The 27,494-nt window shown below is 46.7% G+C and overlaps 1 protein-coding gene across 1 annotated transcript in view; it reads left to right on the top strand.

Moving 5' to 3' along the window:
- The window catches only part of HPSE (heparanase), a 39,479-nt gene extending 12,190 nt beyond the window's left edge, over positions 1-27,289 (top strand). Inside the window, exons 6-12 of the mRNA XM_066574350.1 lie at positions 1,867-1,914; positions 2,286-2,379; positions 4,969-5,075; positions 18,569-18,683; positions 20,452-20,579; positions 22,141-22,284; positions 25,891-27,289. Coding sequence (XP_066430447.1) covers positions 1,867-1,914; positions 2,286-2,379; positions 4,969-5,075; positions 18,569-18,683; positions 20,452-20,579; positions 22,141-22,284; positions 25,891-26,050 — 796 coding nt within the window. The 3' untranslated portion in view covers positions 26,051-27,289. The remainder of the gene's footprint in view (positions 1-1,866; positions 1,915-2,285; positions 2,380-4,968; positions 5,076-18,568; positions 18,684-20,451; positions 20,580-22,140; positions 22,285-25,890) is intronic.
- Positions 27,290-27,494: the final 205 nt, after the last annotated feature.

The following is a 27,494-nucleotide window of genomic DNA, read 5'->3' as shown; positions in this document are numbered from 1 at the left end:
TCTATCAGTTCAGTTATTTCCAACTCTTTGATACTCTGTAGGCCAGTCATCTCCATGCTTCTCTATTCTCTACAGCTGCTTTCAATTGCCCAATGTCCATCCCATCTTCGTGTCCTCCTTGATGGTGTCCCACCAACGTTTCTTTTGGCTTCCCTGCTTCCTTTTACCACTGACCATTCCAAGTGGCTTCTCTTTTTTCACTAATTCGCCCTCATCAAATGTCCAAACTAAATCAGCCTCTGTCTCATGATCTTTCCTTCCAGGGACACCTCTGGATTGATACGGTCCAGGACAGCTTTGTTGGTGACCCTAGCTGTCCAGGGAATTCGTAAACGTTTTCTCCAACACCACAGCTCGAAAGAGTGAATTTTTCTTCTGTCTACAAGACTGTATCAGAAAAAATTAGGCAACTTTGCAAATAATCTTGATTAAAATTGTACCATTTTATGTATTCAGTTCCTATGACAACCTGTATGATGTAGTCTGATCTTGTAGTCAGATGTTATTCTACTTCTTCTAAGGCCGGGTTCACATCTGTGCGGGAACCTCTGTATGCAGCGCCTTTTCTTCCAGTAAAATGCTGGACGGCTGAGCAAAAATCACATTATAGTCAATGGGGTCCATTCAGTGCTGCTCGGTTCACTAATAAAATGGATCCATTCGACCAGAAGACGTCCCTTTCCTGCTCCCTGGAGCAGGAAAACGGAACCCTGCCGGAGATGTGAAAGTAGCCTAACCCCTCATTTTACAAATATAAAGTCATTCGTAGGTCTATGTGAGAGCATTGTACACAAAACATTAAAGGGGTTGTCCCGCGCCGAAACGGGTTTTTTTTTTTTTCAACAGCCCCCCCGTTCGGCGCGAGACAACCCCGATGCAGGGGTTAAACAAGAACACCGGACAGCGCTTACCTGAATCCCCGCGCTCCGGTGACTTCTTACTTACCTGCTGAAGATGGCCGCCGGGATCTTCTCCCTCAGTGGACCGCAGGGCTTCTGTGCGGTCCATTGCCGATTCCAGCCTCCTGATTGGCTGGAATCGGCACGTGACGGGGCGGAGCTACACGGAGCCCCATTGAGAAAAGAAGAAGACCCGGACTGCGCAAGCGCGTCTAATTTGGCCATTAGACGCTGAAAATTAGACGGCTCCATGGAAACGAGGACGCTAGCAACGGAACAGGTAAGTGAAAAATTTCTTATAACTTCTGTATGGCTCATAATTAATGCACAATGTACATTACAAAGTGCATTAATATGGCCATACAGAAGTGTATAGACCCACGGTGCACCGTGCGGTCCATTGCCGATTCCAGCCTCCTGAGTGGCTGGAATCGGCACACGTGACGGGGCGGAGCTACGAGGAGCCGCTCTCCGGCACGAGCGGCCCCATTCAGAAGGGAGAAGACCGGACTGCGCAAGCGCGTCTAATCGGGCGATTAGACGCTGAAAATTAGACGGCACCATGGAGACGAGGACGCCAGCAACGGAGCAGGTAAGTGAATAACTTCTGTATGGCTCATAATTAATGCACAATGTACAATACAAAGTGCATTAATATGGCCATACAGAAGTGTATAGACCCACTTTGTTTCGCGGGACAACCCCTTTAAGGAATTTTTAGGAAAGAGTATTTGCAAATTTTCTGTGTTTTTGGCTTTTATATTAAATAAAAGTGATCAATAACAACAAGGTTGAAAAGTGGACGTATAGCAGCCTTTAAATTCTGAGATACGTATCCAGGAACCTTTGGCATCGGCATCGGCAGGGCTTTATATCACAGGCTTACATAGATTGTCCATAATGTTAGTGGTTTATGTTCTTCTAGACAATATTCTCATATTTTTTTCTTATGTTAATTGTTTTGCAGCTTCTTAAAAGCGGGAGGTAAAGTCATCAATTCCGTTACTTGGCACCAGTAAGCGTTAACATGTCTACAGGATTTTGTGATCAATGTTGACCATTGATGGTTGTTCTCAATATAATTTGCTATCAACATGAGATTTCTTACTTTACAAACTACCAATTCAGACCTCTATTTTCTTTCACCTCTGTCTTCGTCTTGTTCACTCCCTCTTATATCTTCTCCTTCTCTCTTTCTCAATTTCAGTGTTGAAACTCAAAATCTAAGCATTTAACAGATAGAAGGTAACCAGAACATGTCGATATGTTCTGTCCTTAGAATTGACCCATGAGATATGTGATTGTATCAAGATCTTATATGAATTGTTTTAATATTTACTATTACATATATGAAAAAGTTTTTTTTCCTCTCTTTACTTGAAACAGCTATTATGTTGACGGTCGGACTGCTTCTACGCAAGACTTTGTCAACCCAGTCATTTTGGACACTTTATCTTCAGAAATAAAAACCGTGTTAAGGGTATGTGATTGAATATCTATGTAAATCTGTCGTTTGCAAACCCCTTCAGGACCAGAGATTTTTCTTTACATTTTTCCTCCCCACCTTGCTGTCAGGGAACTGGGGTCCGGGTAACTGGAAGTCCCTAAAACTACCCACAACCCCTGTCCCTACTTACTTGCCCCCCTAGGCTAAGCCCTAGGGCGACAACTGGGCAACGGTCCCTAGGCTCACTAGGGATGCGGGCAGGAGTCAGACTCACAGAGAAATATGGGAAACAAACACAAAGACAGGCCAGGCAATCTGGGTTAGCAACAGGAGAAGGCGAGGTACAAGGGGTCAGAAGAAGGCAATGTCGGGTCCGAAGCAAGCGAGTCACAGCAGGGAGTCAAATACAAGAAACGCGGGTGTAGCTGGAGACCAAACAAACACTGCCAAAGGTCTGAAGGAACTTGAGCAGGCTCCCTGCCTCGGCAGCTGATTGGGGCAGGGAGCCTGACAGCAGCAAGACCCAGACATAAAGCAGCGAGTGCAGAGCAAAGACCCAGACCTGAAACAGCAAGTACAGAGCAAAGACCCAGACATCAAGTAGCAAGTGCGGAGCAAGCGCGCCCGGGTGTCATGGCAACGGGGATGCAGTGTGGGACGGCACCCGCCGCGTCCCCAGCAACCTGGCTACCTAGGTGCCCGCTCCCTGAGCATGGGAGCGCGCCCAGAGCCAGCTTCCAGGACCATGGCGGCCAGGGCAGGTCACCAAAACCAGGGCTCTCCTGCGCAGCACGCCCACAGCCCAGGTGATAGGACCAGTGGTGCGGGCACGGGGCTTCCGAGAGCCGCCGGTCCTAACACTTGCAAGAGCCATGACTTTTTTTTTATTTTCCATCGACGTATTATTTTTGTAATGCCACCATTTATTATGCCATGTAAATAGAGTTGAGCGAATGTACTCTGTCGAGCTTGATGCTCGTTTGAGTATTAGCATACTCGATGGTGCTCGTTATTGGAACGAGCATCAAGCCGTGTTCGACCCCGCCCCAGTTTGTGGCTCCTCCCCACTGTGACGTGCCTGTTTAATCAGCTGCTTATAAATGTATAATAAATATGGGCACATTTCATACTGAAGTTTCTATGGATTGGGACATATTGGCCCAGACCATAGATTTTCCAGCTTTTTCCCGGATGTAAATAGATATTTTTTGGCATGACAAGGATTGTCTTATATCCGTTGCTTACTACCTTTTAAAGTGCTTACTAGTAATTTAATCAAAATTATGTCTTCATGTTCCAACGCCGTTTTATCAGCTATTTCATTGATTCTGAATACTATTAAACTATATATGCTTTATTTGTATCATTTACGCATTATTTTATTATTTTTCACTTCTTCTTTCTCTTAAATTGTACTACCTTCTGCTTCATACCTAAACCATGTCCCATTTGCCATCTATTATTCTTATCCTATTCATGTTTTTAAGGCCTTCTTCACAAGGGCAACACGGCATCGCCGCGAGAAAATCAGAGCGATATCGCATCGCTGGTCCGTGTGATATAGCTGCAATACCGCGATTTTGTAGCATCACATGTGAGGATTTTCGGTTGGGGGAGGTGGGGGGCTTGAAATATAAGCCCTACCCCGAAAATAAGCTGTAGCTGAAGAAAAAAAAAAGTATACATCACCTCTCCTGCGCTGTCCAGGGCGCCTCCGCAGCTTTTCCCCGGGTCCCGACACTGCTTCTCTTCTTCATCTTCTGGCTGTGAAAGTGCTGGCTGTGATTCGCTGACACTCGATGAATGGCAGTCATTGAACCAATCAGAGCCATTCATCGAGCACTGGCTGTGATAGGCTAAGAGTCAGCCAATCACAGCCAGCGCTTTCAGGAGCCGGGGATTTTTCAATCCTCGGCCAGAAGATGAAGAAGAGAAGCAGTGCTGGGACCTGGGGAGAAGCTGCGGCGGAGGGGAAGAGCGCTTCTAAGGTGATGTATGTGTTTTTTATTTCTTGCAGCCAGGGCTTAGGTTAAGCTTTGACAGTAGAATTTCCTACTGTCAAAGTTGCATCACACCGCAAGAAAATCGCGTTTTTGTGCGATGCAGCAGAGAGGAAGGCTCCATAGGGAAACATGGGCTATAAAAAAAAACTCACGAGTCGCGGGCATATCGCCGGACTAGTGAGGTTTTTGTGTCGGGTTGTTGCATGCTACAAAACATTGCATGCATGAAGGAACCCATGGGACAGCATGGGCTTCACATACATGCGATTTGTAGCTTTGTAGCAACGCGACAAAATGGCGCGACTTTAGTCTCCCGTATGAAGGAGGCCTTAATGTAATCATGTAGTGTATCCCCAGCAAGTACTCCGAGGAAGAGGTTCACATACCTCGAAACGCGTTTAAAGTTGGTCTTATTAATAAACGAATACTTCTTTTGACAGTCATCTTTGTATGAAGGTTGCACTATAGTCACCCCCCCAAAAAATTATATATTTTTTTGTTTTTATTTCTTTATCTGCTATATTGAGGTTTTGGGAAATGTTGAAAACCCCATTTAAGTATTATTATTGGGGTTCTATTGAATTCTTCTATTTTGTTTTATGTTTGTTTCTTGTCTTAGATAGTAAATGATACTGTTCCCGGTAAGTCAGTCTGGTTGGGTGAAACCAGCTCAGCTTATGGTGGAGGATCCCCAGGACTATCAAATACATATATTGATGGCTTCATGTAAGTAAATTAATGTCTGCTGGTAGACAAAGCTCCTACTAAATGTACAGACATTGCATTGTCCAGTAGCACATAACAGCAGTAGGTTCCATTTCTACTGACTACTGTACTGGTCACCATTCGTGGAATTCGGTCACCCAGCATTCTTAAATAGGCATAATCTACCTAGTTGTACATTAATTGATCTTCCCCATGTTGCTGCCTAATTAAAGGGGTTGTCTCGCGCCGAAACAGTTTTTTTTTTTCAATAGGCCCCCTGTTCGGCGCGAGACAAACCCAAGGGATAGGTTAAAAAAAAAAAAATATATATATATATATATATATATATATATTACTTACCCGAATCCCCGCTCTGCGACGACTTCTTTCTTCCTTCTCCAAGATGGCCGCCGGGATCTTCACCCACGATGCACCGCGGGTCTTCTCCCATGGTGCACCGTGGGCTCTGTGCGGTCCATTGCCGATTCCAGCCTCCTGATTGGCTGGAATCGGCACACGTGACGGGGCGGAGCTACGAGGAGCAGCTCTCCAGCACGAGCAGCCCCATTCAGAAGGGAGAAGACCAGACTGCGCAAGCGCGTCTAATCGGGAGATTAGACGCTGAAATTAGACGGCACCATGGAGACGAGGACGCTAGCAACGGAGCAGGTAAGTGTATAACTTCTGTATGGCTCATAATTAATGCACAATGTATATTACAAAGTGCATTAATATGGCCATACAGAAGTGCTGAACCCCACTTGCTGCCGCGAGACAACCCCTTTAAGCATTCAGAAATCTAAAATATGTGCGTCAAAATTCCTATGGAAGCAGTAATGGTGGCCATCATCAGTTGTCAATTGTGGAAAACCAAAAATGGAAGGAAAGTGATAGAACTAAAGTCCTGCTCACACCATGTTGGTTTTGTTTTGGGAATGTTGGCAAAAAAATCAATTCATAAATATAAAGAAACATATTCCTCAAGAATCCCATAGTTATGTAAGGGATAAGATCAGGGGCGTACCTAAAGCCTAAGGGGCCCGGGTGCAAAAGTTCAGCTGGGCCCCCCCCCCTCCATCTGTACCCGTACCTATACCTAAACCGTGCTAATTTACAAACATGATCTAGCCCCTTGGTGTAAGCCTTCTCATTATGACTCCTTTCCTTGACTACAAAAAACCTGTTGGTAATGTCTTAGGCTGCTTTCACACGGCCGCAAAAATTGTGCGAGATTTGTGCGTTGCAAGATGTACAAATCCCACATGAATATGAACCCCATTGCTTTGAATACAATCATACACAGGAGCCATGTTTTTTTTGTTTTTCTCTGCATCGCACGAGAATATGATGATGTGATGTGAGCTGGTTTTAACACAACAACCGCTCACATCCGCGGGGACGACACACGTTGGTGAGTGTGATAGGGGGCGGAGTTTCACGGCCTGATATCAGACTCACTCGTGTGAAATTAGCCTAAGGCCGGCTGCACACGGCTGGATTTGCATTGCGGAATATGGAGCGGGCGTCCGCCTACGGATTCCGCAGCATGTACCGCCCATAGCATGTTATGGAAAAGCCTTTTTTTCTCTACACGAGCGGAAAGAAATTGCGGTTTTCCACTCACGGAAGAAAAAGCATGGCGTGTTGTATTTTAATGCATGTATATACCCAGGTTATACCAGCTATACATATATAATTATATACAGGAGGTATAACCTATACCAGCTGTACATATATAATTATATACAGTATATACCCAGGTTATACCAGCTATACATATATAATTATATACAGGAGAGGTATAACCTATACCAGCCGTACATATATTTATATACAGGAGAGGTATAACCTATACCAGCTGCACATATATAATTATATACAGGAGATACACAGGTTACACCAGCATGGTACATATAGCTATATACAGGATGTGTATCCCCCTGTATATAGTGGTATGTCCCATGCTGGTGTAACCTGTGTATCTCCTGTATATAATTATATATATATATATATATATATATATATATATATATATATATATATACATACACACAGGAGAGGTATATGTTATAGCAGCTGCACATATATAATTATATACAGTAGATACACAGGTTACACCAGCATGGTCCATATCACTATATACAGGATGTGTATCCCCCTGTATATAGTGGCATGTCCCATGCTGGTGTAACCTGTGTATTCCCTGTATATAATTATATATATACAGCTGATATAACTTATACCAGCTATACATATATAATTATAATTCCTTCTCTACTCACCTCTGCAGCAGTCTTTGGGCAGCCTGTAATGGAAAGTCCCCCGTCTTTTGATCACATGACCAGGCTGATCACATGACCAGAGCCTGGTCATGTGATCTGCAGCCACAGGTCCTCTCCCAGGTCCTGTGCATACAGCGCTCCGGAGGTGAGTAGAGCCGCAGTAGCCCCTCCCCCTGGTAATCGCTAGCCGGCAGAGACTGATAGACTGCAGCTGTGACCACTCACAGCTGCAGTCTATCAGTTGGAGGGCCGCGCCGTGGGAGTCTGCAGCCTGTAATTAGCTGCCGGCTCCACGTGTAACAGCCCTCCCCTCTGCTCTTGCCGACCTGCGGCGCTGCCTCCCGTCTCTCTTCTCTCTCCTCAGCCATCATGCGGCCAACAGCGCCGATCCCCCGGGCCCCCTCAGCTCAAGGGCCGGGTATATGCACTGAATGTGCATGTGGGTATGGCGGAGGGCGGCCACGGGGCCCCCTGAGCGCAGGGGCCGGGTCGCCATGGCGACCCCAGAACTCCCTGACGCTACGCCTATGGATAAGATCACCCCTCTCAGGATATGTTCATGGGGAATACATCTTGAATACTTTGTTTTTTGCTATAGTGGTTGGTATAAAGTTTTGCCCTTGCTTACTCTAAAACAGGGGTGCACAACATGCAGCTCAGGGGCCATATGTGGCCCAAAATGCAATTCTGTGCGGCCCCAATCACCTGGACATAGAGATATCTATGTGTGGCTGCTCACATGTAGTTTACATGACAAGGTGAAGAGGAGTGGCACATATCAGGACAACAGGAACAGACAAGTACTAAGGGTGCACTGTGTAGTCATGTCTGGGTCCCCTATATATTAGGACAAGTACTAAGGGTGCACTGTGTAGTCATGTCTGGGTCCCCTATATATTAGGACAAGTACTAAGGGTGCACTGTGTAGTTATATCTGAGTCCCCTATATATTAGGAAAAGTACTAAGGGTGCACTGTGTAGCCATGTTTCGGTCCCCTATATATTAGGACAAGTACTAAGGGTGCACTGTGTAGGCATGTCTGGGACCCCTATATATTAGGACAAGTACTAAGGGTGCCCTGTGTAGTCATGTCTGGGTCCCCTATATATTAGGACAAGTACTAAGGGTGCACTGTGTAGTTATATCTGAGTCCCCTATATATTAGGAAAAGTACTAAGGGTGCACTGTGTAGTCATGTCTGGGCCCCCTATATATTAGGACAAGTACTAAGGGTGCATTGTGTAGCCATGTCTGGTCCCTATATATTAGGACAAGTACTAAGGGTGCACTGTGTAGCCATGTCTGGTCCCCTATATATTAGGACAAGTACTAAGGGTGCACTGTGTAGCCATGTCTGGTCCCCTATATATTAGGACAAATACTAAGGGGTCACTGTGTAGCCATGTCTGGTCCCCTATATATTAGGACAAGTACTAAGGGTGCTCTGTGTAGTCATGTCTGGGTCCTCTATATATTAGGACAAGTACTAAGGGTGCACTGTGTAGCCATGTCTGGGTCTCCTATATATTAGGACAAGTACTAAGGGTGCACTGTGTAGCCATGTCTGGGTCTCCTATATATTAGGACAAGTACTAAGGGTGCCCTGTGTAGTCATGTCTGTCTCCTATATATTAGGACAAGTAGTAAGGATGCACTGTGTAGTTATATCTGGGTCCCCTATATATTAGGAAAAGTACTAAGGGTGCACTGTGTAGCCATGCCTGGGTCCCCTATGTATTAGGACAAGTACTAAGGGAGCCCTGTGTAGTCATGTCTGGTCTATATATTAGGACAAGTACTAAGGGTGCCCAGTGTAGTCATGTCTGGGTCTCCTATAATATTAGGACAAGTACGAAGGGTGCACTGTGTAGCCATGTCTGGGTCCCCTATGTATTAGGACAAGTACTAAGGACTCCCTGTGTAGCCATGTCTGGGTCCACTATATATTAGGACAAGTACTAAGGGTGCACTGTGTAGTTATATCTGGGTCCCCTATATATTAGGAAAAGTACTAAGGGTGCACTGTGTAGCCATGCCTGGGTCCCCTATGTATTAGGACAAGTACTAAGGGAGCCCTGTGTAGTCATGTCTGGTCTATATATTAGGACAAGTACTAAGGGTGCCCAGTGTAGTCATGTCTGGGTCTCCTATAATATTAGGACAAGTACGAAGGGTGCACTGTGTAGCCATGTCTGGGTCCCCTATGTATTAGGACAAGTACTAAGGACTCCCTGTGTAGCCATGTCTGGGTCCACTATATATTAGGACAAGTACTAAGGGTGCCCTGTGTAGTCATGTCTGGGTCTCCTATATATTAGGACAAGTACTAAGGGTGCTCTGTGTAGTCATGTCTGGGTCTCCTATATATTAGGACAAGTACTAAGGGTGCACTGTGTAGCCATGTCTGGGTCCCCTATCTATTAGGACAAGTACTAAGGGTGCACTGTGTAGCCATGTCTGGGTCCCCTACATATTAGGACAAGTACTAAGGGTGCACTGTGTACACATGTCTGGGCCCCCTATATATTAGGACAAGTACTAAGGGTGCCCTGTGTAGTCATGTCTGGTCTGCTATATATTAGGACAAGTACTAAGGGTACACTGTGTAACCATGTCTGGGTCCCCTATATATTAAGACAGGTACTAAGGGGGCACTGTGTAGTCATGTCTGGTCTTCTATATGTTAGGACAAGTACTAAGGGTGCACTGTGTAGTCATGTCTGGGTCCACTATATATTAAGACAGGTACTAAGGGGGCACTGTGTAGTCATGTCTGGTCTGCTATATATTAGGACAAGTACTAAGGGTGCACTGTGTAGTCATGTCTGGTCTTCTATATGTTAGGACAAGTACTAAGGGGGCACTGTGTAGTCATGTCTGAGTCCCCTATATATTAGGACAAGTACTAAGGGTGCACTATGTAGCCATGTCTGGGTCCTCTATATATTAGGACAAATACTAAGGGTGCACTGTGTAGCCATGTCTAGGTCCCCTATATATTAGGACAAGTACTAAGGGTGCACTGAGTAGCCATGTCTGGGTCCCCTATATATTAAGACAGGTACTAAGGGTGCACTGTGTAGCCATGTCTGGGTCCCCTATATATTAGGACAAGTACTAAGGGTGCCCTGTGTAGTCATGTCTGGTCTGCTATATATTAGGACAAGTACTAAGGGTGCCCTGTGTAGCCAGTCTGGGTCCCCTATATATTAGGATAAGTACTAAGGGTGCACTGTGTTGTCATGTCTGGGTCCCCTATATATTACGAAAAGTGCAGATGGTGCACTGTGTAGCCATGTCTGGGTCCCCTATATATTAGGACAAGTACTAAGGGTGCACTGTGTAGTCATGTCTGGGTCCCCTATATATTAGGAGAAGTACTAAGGCTGCACTGTGTAGTCCTGTCTGTGTCCCCTATATATTAGGAAAAGTACTAAGAGTGCACTGTGTAGTCCTGTCTGGGTCTACTATATATCAGGACAAGTTCTAAGGGTGCACTGTGTAGTCATGTCTGGGTCCCCTATATATTAGGACAAGTACTAAGGCTGCACTGTGTAGTCCTGTCTGTGTCCCCTATATATTAGGAAAAGTACTAAGAGTGCACTGTGTACCCATGTCTGGGTCCCCTATATATTAGGACAAGTACTAAGGGTGCACTGTGTAGTCATGTCTGGGTCCCCTATACATTAGGAAAAGTACTAAGAGTGCACTGTGTACCCATGTCTGGGTCCCCTATATATTAGGACAAGTACTAAGGGTGCACTGTGTAGCCATGTCTGGGTCCCCTATATATTAGGAGAATAAAGTCTCTTGACCCCTTTGGCACTCCAGAAATGAGTATATGAGTTTGAGGCATCGTACGTGTGTGCAGCTCTCTCCATTGTAGTTTATAAGACTTACGAAATACCAGGCCGTTACCTCAACATCCATCATCTACAATGGAGAGAGCCGCATACATTGTCTCCTCCTCTGGAGTGCTGATTGTGAAAGAGATCCTCATCCTCCCAACAGGCGGGAGTCCTGAAAGTGGAACTTACTTTGATTTATTATGGCATATACTTAGGATTGACCATAAATGGCTCAGATAGGAATATCCTTGTGACCCTTGGAAGTGGTTCATTATGGCAAAGTGGCCCTCAGACCAAAATGTGTGCACCCCTGCCCTAAAAGAAAGTTCATGCAGGGTTTATAATTAGAGATGAGTGAACGTACTCGTCCGAGCTTGATATTCGTGCGAATATTAGGGTGTTCGGGATGCTCGTTATTCGTAACGAACACCACGCGGTTTTCTGGTTACTTTCAGTTTCCTCTCTGAGACGTTAGCGCGCTTTTCTGGCCAATTGAAAGACAGGGAAGGCATTACAACTTCCCCCTGCGACGTTCAAGCCCTATACCACCCCCCTGCAGTGAGTGGCTGGCGAGATCAGGTGTCACCCGAGTATAAAAATCGGCCCCTCCCGCGGCTCGCCACACATGCCTTGTGACTTAGCTGAGGGAAAGTGCTGCTGGTGCCGGAGCTGCTGTAGGGAGAGCGTTAGGAGTTAGTGTAGGCTTCAAGAACCCCAACGGCCCTTCTCAGGGCCACATCTACTAGTGTGCAGTACTGTGTTAGCACAGTAATTTTTTTTTTTTTGTCCAAAATTGGATCTGCAGAGCATTGCGCCCAGCAATAGGGACAGAAGTGGGGGTTAGGCAGGGAGAGTGTTAGGAGTTAGTGTAGGCTTCAAGAACCCCAACGGTCCTTTCTAGGGCCACATCTATCCGTGTGCAGTACTGTCCAGGCTGCTGTTAGCAGTGTTGCATTTTTTTTTTTTTTTCTCAAAACCGGCTGTGCAGAGCATTGCACCCGGCATTAATACTACAGGGATAGAATTGTGTAGGCAGGGCCAGAAGACATACATTATTCATTGAATACACGCAGTGGGGTCTTCCCTTTGCTAAAAAGGAAAAGAAATTATATTTGGCCTGCCTGTGTCAGTCCTAAGGTCTGCGTGTACGTGTGTGCTGCGTGTACAACGTACAAAAATCAGACGCAACCAGCTACGCTTTACTGCAGCCTAGCGCCATTGTCTTTCCTGACTGGCAAATACCTGCTCTGCTAGAGTTAATAACTCTGCTACACTATACTTGTGTGACACTTTTTGAGGGCCACACCACAGATATTAAACTTCTTGTTCATTGAATATACGCAGTGGGGTCTTCCCTTTGCAAAAAAGCGAAAACATTATATTTGGCCTGCAGGCTTGCGCCAATTTATTTCCTGCCTGGGAAATCAAATCACTGGTAATACAGCATGCTGAGGGGTAGGGGTAAGCCTAGAGGACGTGGACGTGGCCGAGGACGCGGAGGGCCAAGTGAGGGTGTGGGCACAGGCCGAGCTCCTGATCCAGGTGTGTCGCAGCCGACTGCTGCGCGATTAGGAGAGAGGCACATTTCTGGCGTCCCCACATTCATCGCCCAATTAATGGGTCCACGCGGGAGACCTTTATTAGAAAATGAGCAGTGTGAGCAGGTCCTGTCCTGGATGGCAGAAAGTGCTTCGAGCAACCTATCGTCAACACGCAGTTCTGCGCCGTCCACTGCTGCAAATCCGAATCCTCTGTCTGCTGCTCCTCCTTCCTCCCAGCCTCCTCACTCCACTACAATGACACCTGCTCAGGAGCGGGAACACTCCCAGGAACTGTTCTCGGGCCCCTGCTTAGATTGGGCAGCAGTGGTTCCTCTCCCACCAGAGGAGTTTATCGTCACTGATGCCCAACCATTGGAAAGTTCCCGGGGTCCGGGGGAAGAGGCTGGGGACTTCCGCCAACTGTCTCAAGAACTTTCTGTGGGTGAGGAGGACGATGACGATGAGACACAGTGTCTTGCAGTGAGGTAGTAGTAAGGGCAGTAAGTCCAAGGGAGCAGCGCACAGAGGATTCGGAGGAAGAGCAGCAGGACGATGAGGTGACTGACCCCACCTGGTGTGCAACGCCTACTCAGGACAGGTCTTCAGAGGGGGAGGCAAGGGCATCAGCAGGGCAGGTTGCAAGAGGCAGTGCGGTGTCCAGGGGTAGAGGCAGGGCCAGACCGAATAATCCACCAAGTGTTTCCCAAAGCGCCCCCTCGCGCCATGCCACCCTGCAGAGGCCGAGGTGCTCTAAGGTCTGGCAGTTTTTCACAGAGACGCCTGACGACCGACGAACAGTGGTGTGCAACCTTTGTCGCGCCAAGATCAGCCGGGGAGCCACCACCAACAGCCTCACCACCACCAGCATGCGCAGACATATGATGGCCAAGCACCCCACAAGGTGGGACGAAGGCCGTTCACCGCCTCCGGTTTGCACCGCTGCCTCTCCCCCTGTGCCCCAACCTGCCACTGAGATCCAACCTCCCTCTCAGGACACAGGCAAAACCGTCTCATGGCCTGCACCCACAGCCTCACCTCCGCTGTCCTCGGCCCCATCCACCAATGTCTCGCACCGCACAGTCCAGCCGTCGCTAGCGCAAGTGTTGGAGCGCAAGCGCAAGTACGCCACCACGCACCCGCACGCTCAATCGTTAACCGTCCACATAGCCAAATTTATCAGCCTTGAGATGCTGCCGTATAGGGTTGTGGAAACAGAGTCCTTCAAAGCTATGATGGCGGCGGCGGCCCCGCGCTACTCTGTTCCCAGTCGCCACTACTTTTCCCGATGTGCCGTCCCAGCCCTGCACGACCACGTCTCCCGCAACATTGTACGCGCCCTCACCAATGCGGTTAGTGGCAAGGTCCACTTAACAACAGACACGTGGACAAGCACAGGCGGGCAGGGCCACTACATCTCCCTGACGGCACATTGGGTGAATTTAGTGGAGGCTGGGACAGAGTCAGAGCCTGGGACCGCTCACGTCCTACCCACCCCCAGAATTGCGGGCCCCAGCTCGGTGGTGGTATCTGCGGCGGTGTATGCTTCTTCCACTAAAGCACCCTCCTCCTCCTCCTCAACCTCTGTCTCGCAATCTAGATGTGTCAGCAGCAGCAGGACGTCGCCAGCAGTCGGTGTCGCGCGGTGTGGCAGCACAGCGGTGGGCAAGCGTCAGCAGGCCGTGCTGAAACTACTCAGCTTAGGAGATAGGAGGCACACGGCCCACGAACTGCTGCAGGGTCTGACACAGCAGACCGACCGTTGGCTTGCGCCGCTGAGCCTCCAACCGGGCATGGTCGTGTGTGACAACGGCCGTAACCTGGTGGCGGCTCTGCAGCTCGGCAGCCTCACGCACGTGCCATGCCTGGCCCACGTCTTTAATTTGGTGGTTCAGCGCTTTCTGAAAAGCTACCCACGCTTGTCAGACCTGCTCGTAAAGGTGCGCCGGCTCTGCGCACATTTCCGCAAGTCCCACACGGACGCTGCCACCCTGCGCACCCTGCAGCATCGCTTTAATCTGCCAGTGCACCGACTGCTGTGCGACGTGCCCACACGGTGGAACTCTACGCTCCACATGTTGGCTAGGCTCTATGAACAACGTAGAGCTATAGTGGAATACCAACTCCAACATGGGCGGCGCAGTGGGAGTCAGCCTCCTCAATTCTTTTCAGAAGAGTGGGCCTGGTTGGCAGACATCGGCCAGGTCCTTCGAAACTTTGATCAGTCTACCCAGGTGGTGAGCGGCGATGCTGCAATCATTAGCGTCACCATTCCTCTGCTATGCATCTTGAGAAGTTCCCTGCAAACCATAAAGGCAGCCGCTTTGCGCTCGGAAACAGAGCCGGGGGAAGACAGTATGTCGCTGGATAGTCAGAGCACCCTCCTGTCTATATCTCAGCGCGTTCAGGAGGAGGAGGAGGATGAGGAGGAGGGGGAAGAGACAGCTTGGCCCACTGCTGACGGTACCCATGCTGCTTGCCTGTCATCATTTCAGCGTGTATGGCCTGAGGAGGAGGAGGAGGAGGAGGATCCTGAAAGTGATCTTCCTAGTGCGGACAGCCATGTGTTGCGTACAGGTACCCAGGCACACATGGCTGACTTCATGTTAGGATGCCTTTCTCATGACCCTCGCATTCAACGCATTCTGGCCACTACGGATTACTGGGTGTACACACTGCTCGACCCACGCTATAAGGAGAACCTTCCCAGTCTCATTCCCGAAGAGGAAAGGGGTTTGAGAGTGTTGCTATACCACAGGACCCTGGCGGACAAGCTGATGGTAAAATTCCCATCCGACAGCGCTAGTGGCAGAAGGCGCAGTTCCGAGGGCCATGTAGCAGGGGAGGTGCGTAGATCGAGCAGCATGTACAGCCCAGACAGTGCAACAGTCTTTAAGGGCCTGGACAGCTTTATGGCTCCCCACCAAGACTGTGTCACCGCTCCCCAGTCAAGGCTGAGTCGGCGGGAGCACTGTAAAAGGATGGTGAGGGAGTACGTAGCCGATCGCACGACCATCCTCGGTGACGCCTCTGCCCCCTACAACTACTGGGTGTTGAAGCTGGACACGTGGCCTAAACTAGCGCTGTATGCCCTGGAGGTGCTTGCTTGTCCTGCGGCTAGCGTCTTGTCGGAGAGGGTGTTTAGTGCGGCTGGGGGAATCATCACAGATAAGCGTACCCGCCTGTCAACCGACAGTGCCGACAGGCTTACACTCATCAAGATGAACAAAGCCTGGATTTCCCCAGACTTCTCTTCTCCACCAGCGGACAGCAGCGATACGTAAGCAATACGTAGGCTGCACCCGCGGATGGAAGCTACGTTCTCTCTCACCATCCAAAACGGGGACATTTCTGCTTCATCAATCTGTGTCTAATATTCCTCCTCCTCCTCCTCCTGCTCCTCCTCCTGAAACCTCACGTAATCACGCTGAACGGGCAATTTTTCTTAGGGCCACAAGGCTCACTCATAGTTTTTCTAAACAATTTTTAGATGTTTCAATGCTCTGAAAAGCGTTGGAACTTTAACTTGAACCAATTTTTCGTTACACTGGGCTGCCTCCAGGCCTAGTTACCACTTAAGCCACATTAACCAAAGCGATTAATAGGTTTCACCTGCCCTCTTGGTTGGCCATGGCCAATTTTTTTCAGGTACATTAGTACTGTTGATACAGCAATTTTTGTGGGCCCTCGCCTACAGTGTAATCAAATTAATTTTTAGCCCACCTGCATTAAGCACGACATTACTACCTCAGCTGTGTTGGGCAATGCAATGGGATATTTCTATGTACCGCCGGTGGCTTCCTGGCACCCACCCCTGCTGTGGGTCCACAGGGAATTATAAATGCATCTGTGTCCACTTTTAAAGAACCCCAGTCTGACTGGGGCATGCAGAGACACCTTGACAGAATGAATAGTGTGTGGCACATAGGTTCCCCATTGCTATGCCCACGTTTGCAGCTCCTGATGGCGGTGGCACAGGATTCTATTTCTCATTGCTTCTGTACAGCATTGTGGGCTATCGCCCCGCCCCTTTTAAAGAGAGTCGCTGCCTAGCCGTGCCAACCTCTGCAGTGTGTGCCTGCTGTTCCTCCTCATGGCAGACGCACTTCTAAATAGACATGAGGGTGGTGATGCATTAGGGCAGCTGAAGGCTGCGCAGGGACACTTTGGTGTGCGCTGTGGGGGGGAGGGGGGCAGCATGTAACCCAGGAGAAGTGGCAGGGGTGTGTCCCGCAGGCAGTGATTGTGCTTTGTTGGAGGTAGTGTGGTGCTTAGCTAAGGTATGCATTGCTAATGAGGGCTTTTCAGAAGTAAAAGTTTTTGGGAGGGGGGGGGGCCCACTCTTGCCGCTATTGTGGCTTAATAGTGGGACCTGTGAACTTGAGATGCAGCCCAACATGTAGCCCCTCGCCTGCCCTATCCGTTGCTGTGTCGTTCCCATCACTTTCTTGAATTGCCCAGATTTTCACACAAGGAAACCTTAGCGAGCATCGGCGAAATACAAAAATGCTCCGGTCGCCCATTGACTTCAATGGGGTTCGTTGTTCGAAACGAACCCTCGAGCATCGCGATAATTTCGTCCCGAGTAACGAGCACCCGAGCATTTTGGTGCTCGCTCATCTCTATTTATAATGTAAGACACTGAGCCTACATTTGCAACATATATATCTTTTTCTTTTCTTAGCCTATGAAATTATATGTTGCGAAGCTTGATGTGAAATTTCATTGTAGATATACAGCAGATTTTTCATTGATGGCTTCAGAACGAAAGGGGATCTACTGATCATTTAAAGTCCTTTGACACTTCTCAGAGATATGGAACTCTGACACACCACCAACTATATGAATGGACCTTTGTTTGGAATGTTGTAACAGGTTTCCAATACCAGAAATCTCTGAGTGGTGCCAAAGGGGTGTGATCATTCGCTAAAGTTCTGTCATTCTCAAAAACCAGTAGTGATCTGAGATCACAAGGCGGTCTACTCACAAGGGAAATCCAGTTAAAGGGATCTTATGTCACAGATGCTTGTAATTTCATCATTTTTAGCTCCATTTACCTAAAAGTCAATGAGATGTTTGGCAGTGTAGACTAATATTTAGTAAGACTTCTATGGGCTCACTCACACAGGCGTATGAGGGCTTTGTATTTACGTGACAAAAAAAAAAAATCGCACTTGGTTACGTATTTCACAAACTCCTGTGGGTTTCTACCCTGTTTCCCTGAAAATAAGACACACCCTGAAAATAAGACATAGCATGATTTTCCAGAATTTTTAAGGATGCAAAATGATTTTTCAGGCTTTTTGAGGATGCTTGAAATATAAGCCCTACTCCAAAATTAAGCCCTGCTAACAGTTAATTTAAAAAGTCAATTTAAATAGTGTCCAGGCAGCTATACATGTAAAAAAGTGTAACCTTTTTGAACAAAAATTAATATAAGACACTGTCTTATTTTCGGGGAAACACGGTATGTGTGAAAACATGTTGCGTTTCTACGCACGCAAAGAAATATGTCCATTGATTTGCTGCATAAAGACGCAGGTTTCCAGGGTATTCATTGCATATTTGTGTTTGCCCATTCACTTCAATGGCCTATTGCGATGCGTAATCTGCACTAAAATAGGATATGATGCGTACTTTTTCATGGGATTGAACCCTGCGTGAAAAAAAAATATTTGAATGAACCCTTTGAAATCAATGTGTACTATTCACTGTGTATAAGGTGCGCAAGTAATCACCTACGTAATATGCAAATATGCCCATGTGAAGAAACCCATACGTAACAAGTAGGGTAGAGCCCTTACCAAATTTCCTTCCATCTATAGTTTTCTTGTTCTTCACTCAGGTGGCTGGACAAGCTGGGAACGTCTGCTAAACTTGGGATTGGTGCCGTTATGAGGCAGGCCTTGTTCGGTGCCGGGTCTTACAATCTGGTGGATTCTGATTTTGAACCTTTACCTGTAAGTAACTATATACTGTAGTTCGTGTGATTGGTATATAATAACAACTTGTATTAGCCCAATGCTTGCCATACAGTATCATTCAGTATCTGCATTGTGTTATATGCTAGAACACACATCACACAGTAGGCCGGCAGGCCGAATCTGGCCCATCACTTCAATTTATGTGGCCCAGTGACTGTGCAGCAAACTAACAGGGAATCACTATTACTGCTGGCGCCTCTATGGGGGGTCACTGTTACTACTGGGGGCCAAACAGGGGGTCACTATCACTACGGAGACACTATGGGGGAACCTATTACTATTGGGGACACTAGAGGAGATCACTATTATTACTAGGGTCACAATAGAGGTCAGTGTTAATATTATGTCCACTATGGGGGTCATTATTACTACTGGGACTACTATGGGAGACCCTATTACTACTGGGGCCACTATGGGGATCACTATTAATACTGGGGTCACTACAGGAGCACTATTACCGTTTTTTCCCAAAGATAAGACCTACCCCGAAAGTAAGCCCTACCCTGGTTTTGGAGGAGGTTTGAAATATAAGCTCTTTCCCCGAAAAAAAAGCTCTAGCAAAAGTACATGGCAAAAAGCATCACTACTCACCTGGCCCGCAGCGTTTGAGTCCCTCACGATGGCCCCCGGCGCTGCGGCAAGCTGCCATGTCCTCCGCGCTAAGATATCCTCTACTTTCTGGTGACGGGGCTTTGAATACCCTACCTCCAGCAAAGCGAGTGCTGTGATTGGATTGAGCGTCAGCCAATCAAAGCTGGCACTCGATCATTCACACTGAATAGCATCACTGAATGGCTGGGATTAGTTCATCAAGTGCCGGCACTGATTGGCTGGCGCTCGACCCAATCACAGTGCTCGCTTTGCTGGAGGCGGGGTATTCAAAGCCCCGTTACCAGAAGGAAGAGGCTCTCTCAGCATGGAGACGGCAGACTGCATCATCGCTGCCGGAGACCAGCAGCGCAAGGCATCTGAACGCTGTAGACCAGGTGAGTATAAGTTCCCCCCGAAAATAAGACACTGTGCCTCTTTCGGGGCAAAAATTAATATAAGACAGTGTCTTATTTTCTGAGAAACACGGTACTACCGGAGCAACTATGGGGGACACTATGACTATTGCAGACACTATGGGGATCACTAGATCACATATATATATTTGAAGGCGACCATAATGCGAATGTGGCCCTCAGTGAAAATGAGTTTGACACCCTTGTGTTAGAAGGTAGTATATGCTATTTGTTACAGTGCTGTATGTTATATCTCTACCTGCGTGTGATACTTACAGTATATTATTTCTATACAAGTTGCTGTGCGGTAAAAGACTTCATTGATATACGACTAAAGTTCTAATTTCACGAGGCAGCAGCTAAAATGATAGATAATGATTAGAGATGAGCAAGCGTACTCGGAAAAGCACTACTCGCTCGAGTAATGTGCTTTATCCGAGTATCACTGTGCTCGTCCCTGAAGATTCGGGTGCCGGCACGGAGCGGGGAGCTGCAGGGGAGAGCGGGGAGGAACGGAGGGGAGATCTTTCTCTCCCTCTCTCCCGCCCGCTCTCCCCTGCTCCCCGCTGCGACTCACCTGTCAGCCGCAGCGGCACCCGAATCTTCAGGGACGAGCACAGCGATACTCGGATAAAGCACATTACTCGAGCGAGTAGTGCTTTTCCGAGTACGCTCGCTCATCTCTAATAATGATATTCTAAAAGCCTCATGCTTACGATCTCACACAATACCTCCCTCAGGACTACTGGGTGTCGCTGCTATTTAAGAAGCTGGTTGGGTCCATTGTTTTGAATGCCAGTTTTAGGAGCACCAAGGATGTAACTGTGGAAAGCATCAGGGTTTATCTTCATTGTACAAATACTAACAAGTAAGTACATTACTGAGGTTTACCTATTATTTCAAGAGCACGGCTCATTTTTTTAATTTAACGGTTCTTGCACACGGGCGATAACCTCGAGATACACAACACTGGCTCGACTATGGAACCCATTCTTTTCAATGGTTCTTTTCAAAGATCGTAGGTAGAGATGAGCGAATATACTCGTTTCGAGTAATTACTCGATCGAGCACCGCGATTTTCGAGTACTTCCGTACTCGGGGGAAAAGATTTGGGGGGCGGCGGGGGGGCGTGGCGGAGCGGGGGTAGCAGCGGGGAACAGGGGGGAGCCCTCTCTCTCTCCCTCTCCCCCCACTCCCCGCTGCAACCCCCCACTCACCCATGGCGCCCCCCCGAATCTTTTCACCCGAGTACGGAAGTACTCGAAAATCGCGGCGCTAGGGTGAAAAAGGGGCGTGGCCGAGTAGGTTCGCTCATCTCGTTCTTTTTTGGGCGATTCCTCAGAAGGGATCACACATTATTTCCTATTGGATCTTTAAAAAAAAAAATCGCACCGCACTCAAATGCCATGCGATGTGAGCGCGATGTAATTTTTACCATTGAAGTCTATTCGAAGCCCTTGCTATCTTTTCATGAAAAATGCCCGTGAAAATCGCAATTTCATAAGCAGAAATGCATCATCCCACAGCCAAAATCACAGGTTTGCAAGTGTGACATCGGTCTGAGTTACTTGACCCGATATCATGCTTGCCTGTGTGAATGCAGCCAAAAGGTGCATTCACATGGGTGAGCGCAATATTGGTCCAAGACTGATATCATGCCTGTAAGATTGCAATTCTGGATGTGATCCTCATGCGGCTCACTGAGGTTGTCCCAAGGGTCAGACCCCTATGTGTCAGAGATTTATTCCATAGCCCATGGGGGTATGGAATACATGTCTTTAATGGGAAAATCCCTTTAAGCTACCCATTTTAATTAGTAAACCTGTCCTGTTCCCCTGTGGATAGAAGACAGAATTGATGATATGACATGGAAGGGCAGACTCTAACTGATGCCCTGGATTTTAGTATTGTGTATTTGATATGAAATACCTTTTTCACTTGTGCCCTTCTTGTATTTCCCTATAATGTAGATTTCTTAAAAAGCGTATGTTTACACGTAGTGGAAATGCTGCAGAATTTCCGCATCCAAAACAGAGTCAATATCCGCACCGTCGGTCATATTTTACTCGAAATCAACTGCACTTGCACATCTGATTTCATAAGATATCCCTTTGCGCTCTCGGCGCTTCCTTCTCCGGGCACCTGGAGGCTTCTAGTGAGGCTGTGCTCACTATAGGCTGCTGTGTGCCCGGGGAAGGAAGCGGCAAGAGCGCGAAGGGATATCTTATGAAATCAGATGTGCAAGTGCAGTTGATTTCGAGTCAAAATCTGCACCACTGTTGATGCAAATTTTGCCCCTGCGTCTTTTGCAGAACTTCTGCAGATTTTACTGTGGAGTTTTCCACAGCACTTCCACTAAGCATACCCTTATATCGCATTATGTTGTATTGTAACATAAGCTTCTGTTCTGTACTATATCACCTTATCAGCCCTAAATATAAAGTGGGAGATGTCACCCTGTTCGCCATGAACCTGAACAACCACACCCAGGAAATGCATTTGCCAAGCTTCCTGTCTGGAAAGTTTGTGGATGAATATCTTCTGTTACCCGGAGAAGGAGGGTTACTTTCTACGTAAGTGACATGAAAAAAGGATGTTCATAATATATATGCAGCTAAACAATATGCCCTTTTCACCATGTTCCCAATCATTCCAACTGTTCAGCCATACAATGTTATTTATCACTTATTTTTAATTATCATATTTAGGCCTTAGTCAGACGGGCGTTTTTAGCCGCGATTTGCGCATGCGTCCGGCGATTTTGTAAAACCATTCCTCTGCAATGGTATCGGACACATGAGCGCTTTTTATGCGCTCGTCCGATAAATTATAGAACAGAAATCGCAGATCGCACCTATCTGCGATCTGCGATTCCTGTTCTCTTCTCTATATGCGCTCAATGGGGCCGGCGGCAGCAGCGCCGACCCCATTGAGAACATATAGAAGACAAATCATTCTTCTCTGCCACAGCTGTAACAGCTGTGGCAGAGAAGAACGATGTTTGCCCATTGAATTCAATGGAGCCGGCAATACAGCCGCTCCATTGAAAGCAATGGGATGCCGGCGTGCGCGGGGTGAATTGTCGGGAAGGGCTTAAATATATAAGCCCTTCCCTGCAATTCATCCTAAAATGTGTTAAAATAAAAAAAAATTGTATACTCACCTTTCCGCTGCGGCCGGAGTCCAGCCACGGCCGCTGTCAGTTCTCCTGAACTGCTTCTCTGCACTATTCACCCCGCCTGCTGAATGATCTGCCTCTGATTGGTCACAGCCCTGACCAATCAGAGGCAGGTTTCACTCACACACCCATTCATGAATTCATGAATGGGTGAGTGACTGCTGCCTCTCAGCGCTGAGCCAATCAGGGGCAGGTCTGACTCACATCCATTCATGAATTCATGAATGGGTGTGAGTGAGGCATGCTTCTGATTGGCTCAGCGCTGAGCCAATCAGGGGGCAGGTCTGACTCACACCCCCTTCACACCCACTGCAGGACGGCCGCGCGGAGCTCCGGCTGCCGGGAGAAGGTGAGTATATATATATTTTTTATTTTTACACATTTTAGGATGAATTGCAGGGAAGGGCTTATATATTTAAGGCCTTCCCGACAATTCATCCCGGGCTCGCCCGCAGCGCATTGCTTTAAATGGAGCCGGCTTTATTGCCGTCTCCATTGAATGCAATACACTGGACAGCTCCGGCCCGTTTCTAATGAAACACGGCTAGGAGCAGATTTTCGGGCGATTTGCGGGCGACTTGCACGCACCGGTCTTGCGATTTGCGGATGCGCATCCGTCATGCGATCCGCAAATCGCGTGAAAAAACGCCCGTGTGACGAAGGCCTTAAAGTGTAACTTACTACCAAATTTCTTAATAAATCACTCTGAATAAAGGCTCTTGCACATGGCTATATTACAAATCTTTAATATAGTGATTAGAGATGAGCAAGCATACTCGCTAAGGGCAATTACTCGATCGAGCATTGCCCTTAGCGAGTATGCTCGCTCATCTCTAATAGTGATCCATCAAGTTACAACAGCCTCAAGATACAATATATTCAACATACAATGGTCCTTCCCAGACTACCCCTCACACCACACCATCATCATGAACTCTTCAAGTGGTGTCACTCCACATCTACCTGATCTGATGAATGGTACAGTGTGGTGTTCAATGATGAATCAAGACTCTGTCTCTGTAATGATGATTGCCAAGCGAGCGTCTGGAGGCGCCATGGCAATTGAGCTGATCTTTCCACAATTTTGGAGAGCCACATAGCTTGGAAACATGGAGTAATGGTTTGGGGTGCCATCAGCATCAACAACTCTAGTATGCATAAGAGGCACATTGATAGCACTCTGTTATGTTGATGAGGTGTTGTGGCCAATCGCACTACTACATTGCTCTACCTTCAGGGTGTACCCAACACCATTTTCCAGTAGGATAACATGTGGACCAACACAGTGAACATCAGCAGGAATGCTTTGCAAGGTGTCCAGGTTAATCCTTGGCCAGTATGATTCCCAGGTCTCTCTCCAATCAAGAGTCTGTGGGACACAATTGGACATCAAGTGAATATTCTCCCACAGGCTCATAATGAAGATGTGGACTATGGGCTGTCGTCAATACCACACGGTCAACACTACCCCAAGACAGTATTCGACCAGTCATTGAATCGATGCCACATCCCATGAATGACTGTACCGCCCAAGGTGGGGTGGGCCCATTACTTACTGATCATCCTACAGAATACATGTAACATTTTGGAAGTATAATAGATTGTTCAGAACTTAATTCTCTGTGTTGAGTTTTGTCTTATTTTGAGCATTTCCTCATCGGCCCTTTAGACTTGCAGCCGTGCCCCTGACACAGCCCGGATTTTCTTTTTTACTTTCAACATAAACTGTAAAAATTGAAAAAAAATTAAATTCTTTAAAAAAATGTTTAACATATCAAGCTTGGTTTATACAATTAGAGTGGCTTCCCACCCTAATTGTATAAAGTGTTTTTGTGCATACATAGGTACGTACATAAGTGTGCACCCATGTACGTGCAAAAACACGCGTGAATGCATTGCCTTCAATGGAGCCACGGCTGCTGCCGGCACCCCTGAATTGTTTTTCAGGGAATGGCATTACATATAGGCTCTTCTATGAAAAACAAATTTTAGTGTAAAAACAAAAAAAAAAATACTTACCTGTCCCCTGCTGCCGTGTCACCGCGGGGATGAAGAACACATCAGCTGCATCACATATTATAGTTCCCCAGGGGGACTTAAAAGTAAAATACAAAAAAGATCAATAAAGTTTTTTTAGTTGTAAAAAAAAAAAGTAATAAAAGTTTAAATCACCCCCCTTTTGCCATATCTGTAATTATAAAATCTAAATCATAAAATAAAAATACATATTTGGTATCGCCGCGTCCGTAAAAGTCCGATCTATCAAAGTAGCTCATTATTTACCCCGCACGGTGAACGTCGTCCAAAAAAAAAAATAAAGAACGCCAGAAATGCACTTTTTCAGTTACCCTGTCTCCCAGAAAAAATGCAATAACAAGCAATGAAAAAGTTGTACGTATTCCGAATTAGTACTAATGGAAAATACAGGACAGCATGCAAAAAGTGAGTCCTTAATCAACCACGTCGACGGAAAAATAAAGTTATTGCGTGTAGAAGATGACCGCAGAAAATAATTGAAAAAAATTAAATGTCTTTGAAAAAAAAGAGTAGTACAATAAAAAAATAACTATGCAAGTTTGGTATCGCAGTAATCGTACCGACCCGTAGAATAAAGTTATCAGGTCATTTTTGTTGCAGTTTGTGCGCCGTAAAAACAAGACGCACAGAAAGATGGCGGAATGTCATTTTTTTTTTCATTTTACTCCACTTAGAATTTTTTAAAAGTTTTTAAGTACGTTATAGGGTACTTTAAATAGCGCCATTAAAAACTACAACTCGCCCCGCAAAAAACAAGCCCTCATACAGCGACGTCGATGGATAAATAAAGGAGTTACCGTATGATTTTTTTAAAGGGGGGAGGAAAAACGAAAATGGAAAAAAAAGGGCCGCGTCATTAAGGGGTTAATATTTAGGTAATATCCTCCTGTAGTACATTGCCTATTGTAAATTGATATCTTTTCAACTGGAATTACTGAAGACATTATTTTTCCTCTTCATCTAGAACCGTCTTATTGAATGGCCAAATTTTAAAGATGGTGGACGAAAAAACATTGCCGGATTTGAATGAGAAGCCGCTGGACCCAGGCTCTCCTCTTATGCTCCCTTCTATGAGTTTTGGATTTTTTGTTGTGAAGGGTGCTGCGGTCAGTGCTTGCCTGTGACCACTGAAGAAAAGAAATGGCCGAAGTCTCTATGAAGATCTAGAGTTATGTTACTGGCTTAGTTCGTTTTTTTTCCCCCCATCTTCTCATATAAACGTTTTTGCTGCCGGAATTGAAAACCAAGATCGAATTTGTTTCTGCAATGCCATGTGTTATCTATACTGATGTTAACCCTTTTCAATCCACTGTCTGATGTCTTCCTACACCCTGATTGAAGCTTGGACAGCTCCAATGCCAGAAGACGTCCGACAGGGTATTCTTACCGTCTATTGCCAGCCACTCTGCTGTCGGAGCCTCTGTGGCGCACACACACACACTGGCTTTAGCCAGCAGATGGCACTGTTGTATAACAGCAAAAAGAGAAAGGCTTTTAGGAAACCCTGAATTGAAAATTGGATTGGAAAGGGTTAATTTTACCCCTTAGGACTTCTTGAGATGACTGATTTTGTCCCGTTTTGCGGCTGTAAAAATCGTGGCTGCCAATGGGGCAAAACGAAACCGTTGATTTCAATGTCCTCATTTTCACTAGCAGGATCCTCGCATGTTAGTACTACGCATGAGAAAAGATAGGACGTGCCCTATCTTTCTCGCACATAGTTTTTCTACGTGAAAGAAAAGATAAGGCAGGGCCTATCTTCTGGCTTCTTTTTTTTTCAAAATCACACGAAATAACGCAGACTTTGAATAGTTGAAAAATGGACCACTGGTTCATGTGCTAATATGCTCCATAGCGGTGAGCGTATGCACCTGTCTGTTTAAACCCTTATGTTAAAGGGGTTGTCCCGCGCCAAAACGGGTTTTTTTTTTTTTTCAATAGCCCCCCCGTTCGGCGCGAGACAAACCCGATGCAGGGATAAAAAAAAAAAACGGATAGTACTTACCCGAATCTCCGCGCTCCGGTGACTTCTTACTTACCTTGCGAGACAAACCCGATGCAGGGATAAAAAAAAAAAAACGGATAGTACTTACCCGAATCTCCGCGCTCCGGTGACTTCTTACTTACCTTGCGAAGATGGCCGCCGGGATCTTCACCCACGGTGGACCGCAGGTCTTCTGTGCGTTCCATTGCCGATTCCAGCCTCCTGATTGGCTGGAATCGGCACACGTGATGGGGCGGAGCTACGAGATCTTTGAACTTTTTTTTATATGACATCAATTTGAGGCATCACATTTTTAAACTGTAGTGGTGCATTTTTTATTTTTTTTGCCAATAAATTTTTATTAACATTTTCAAACACAGTAATGAGGGATTTGTTATATCAAGACCTAATCAAAGTAGATCGTGTACAATATTGTGCCACTCTAGCAGGGATTGCAAGCGTGGAGTCGTTAGAGTACCCAGCTTTGCCAGGCTTCTGCACACATGCAGAACAAAAGCATAAATTACCCCCGATCTGGTTTAATGACTCCCACACTCTGCAATACCCACACAGACTCACTGACA

Source organism: Eleutherodactylus coqui, chromosome 7 (assembly GCF_035609145.1).
Source record: "Eleutherodactylus coqui strain aEleCoq1 chromosome 7, aEleCoq1.hap1, whole genome shotgun sequence".
NCBI classification, from domain to species: Eukaryota; Metazoa; Chordata; class Amphibia; order Anura; family Eleutherodactylidae; genus Eleutherodactylus; species Eleutherodactylus coqui.
Note: the sequence above shows the minus strand (reverse complement) of the source record. Positions and strands in the feature narration are given on the sequence as shown.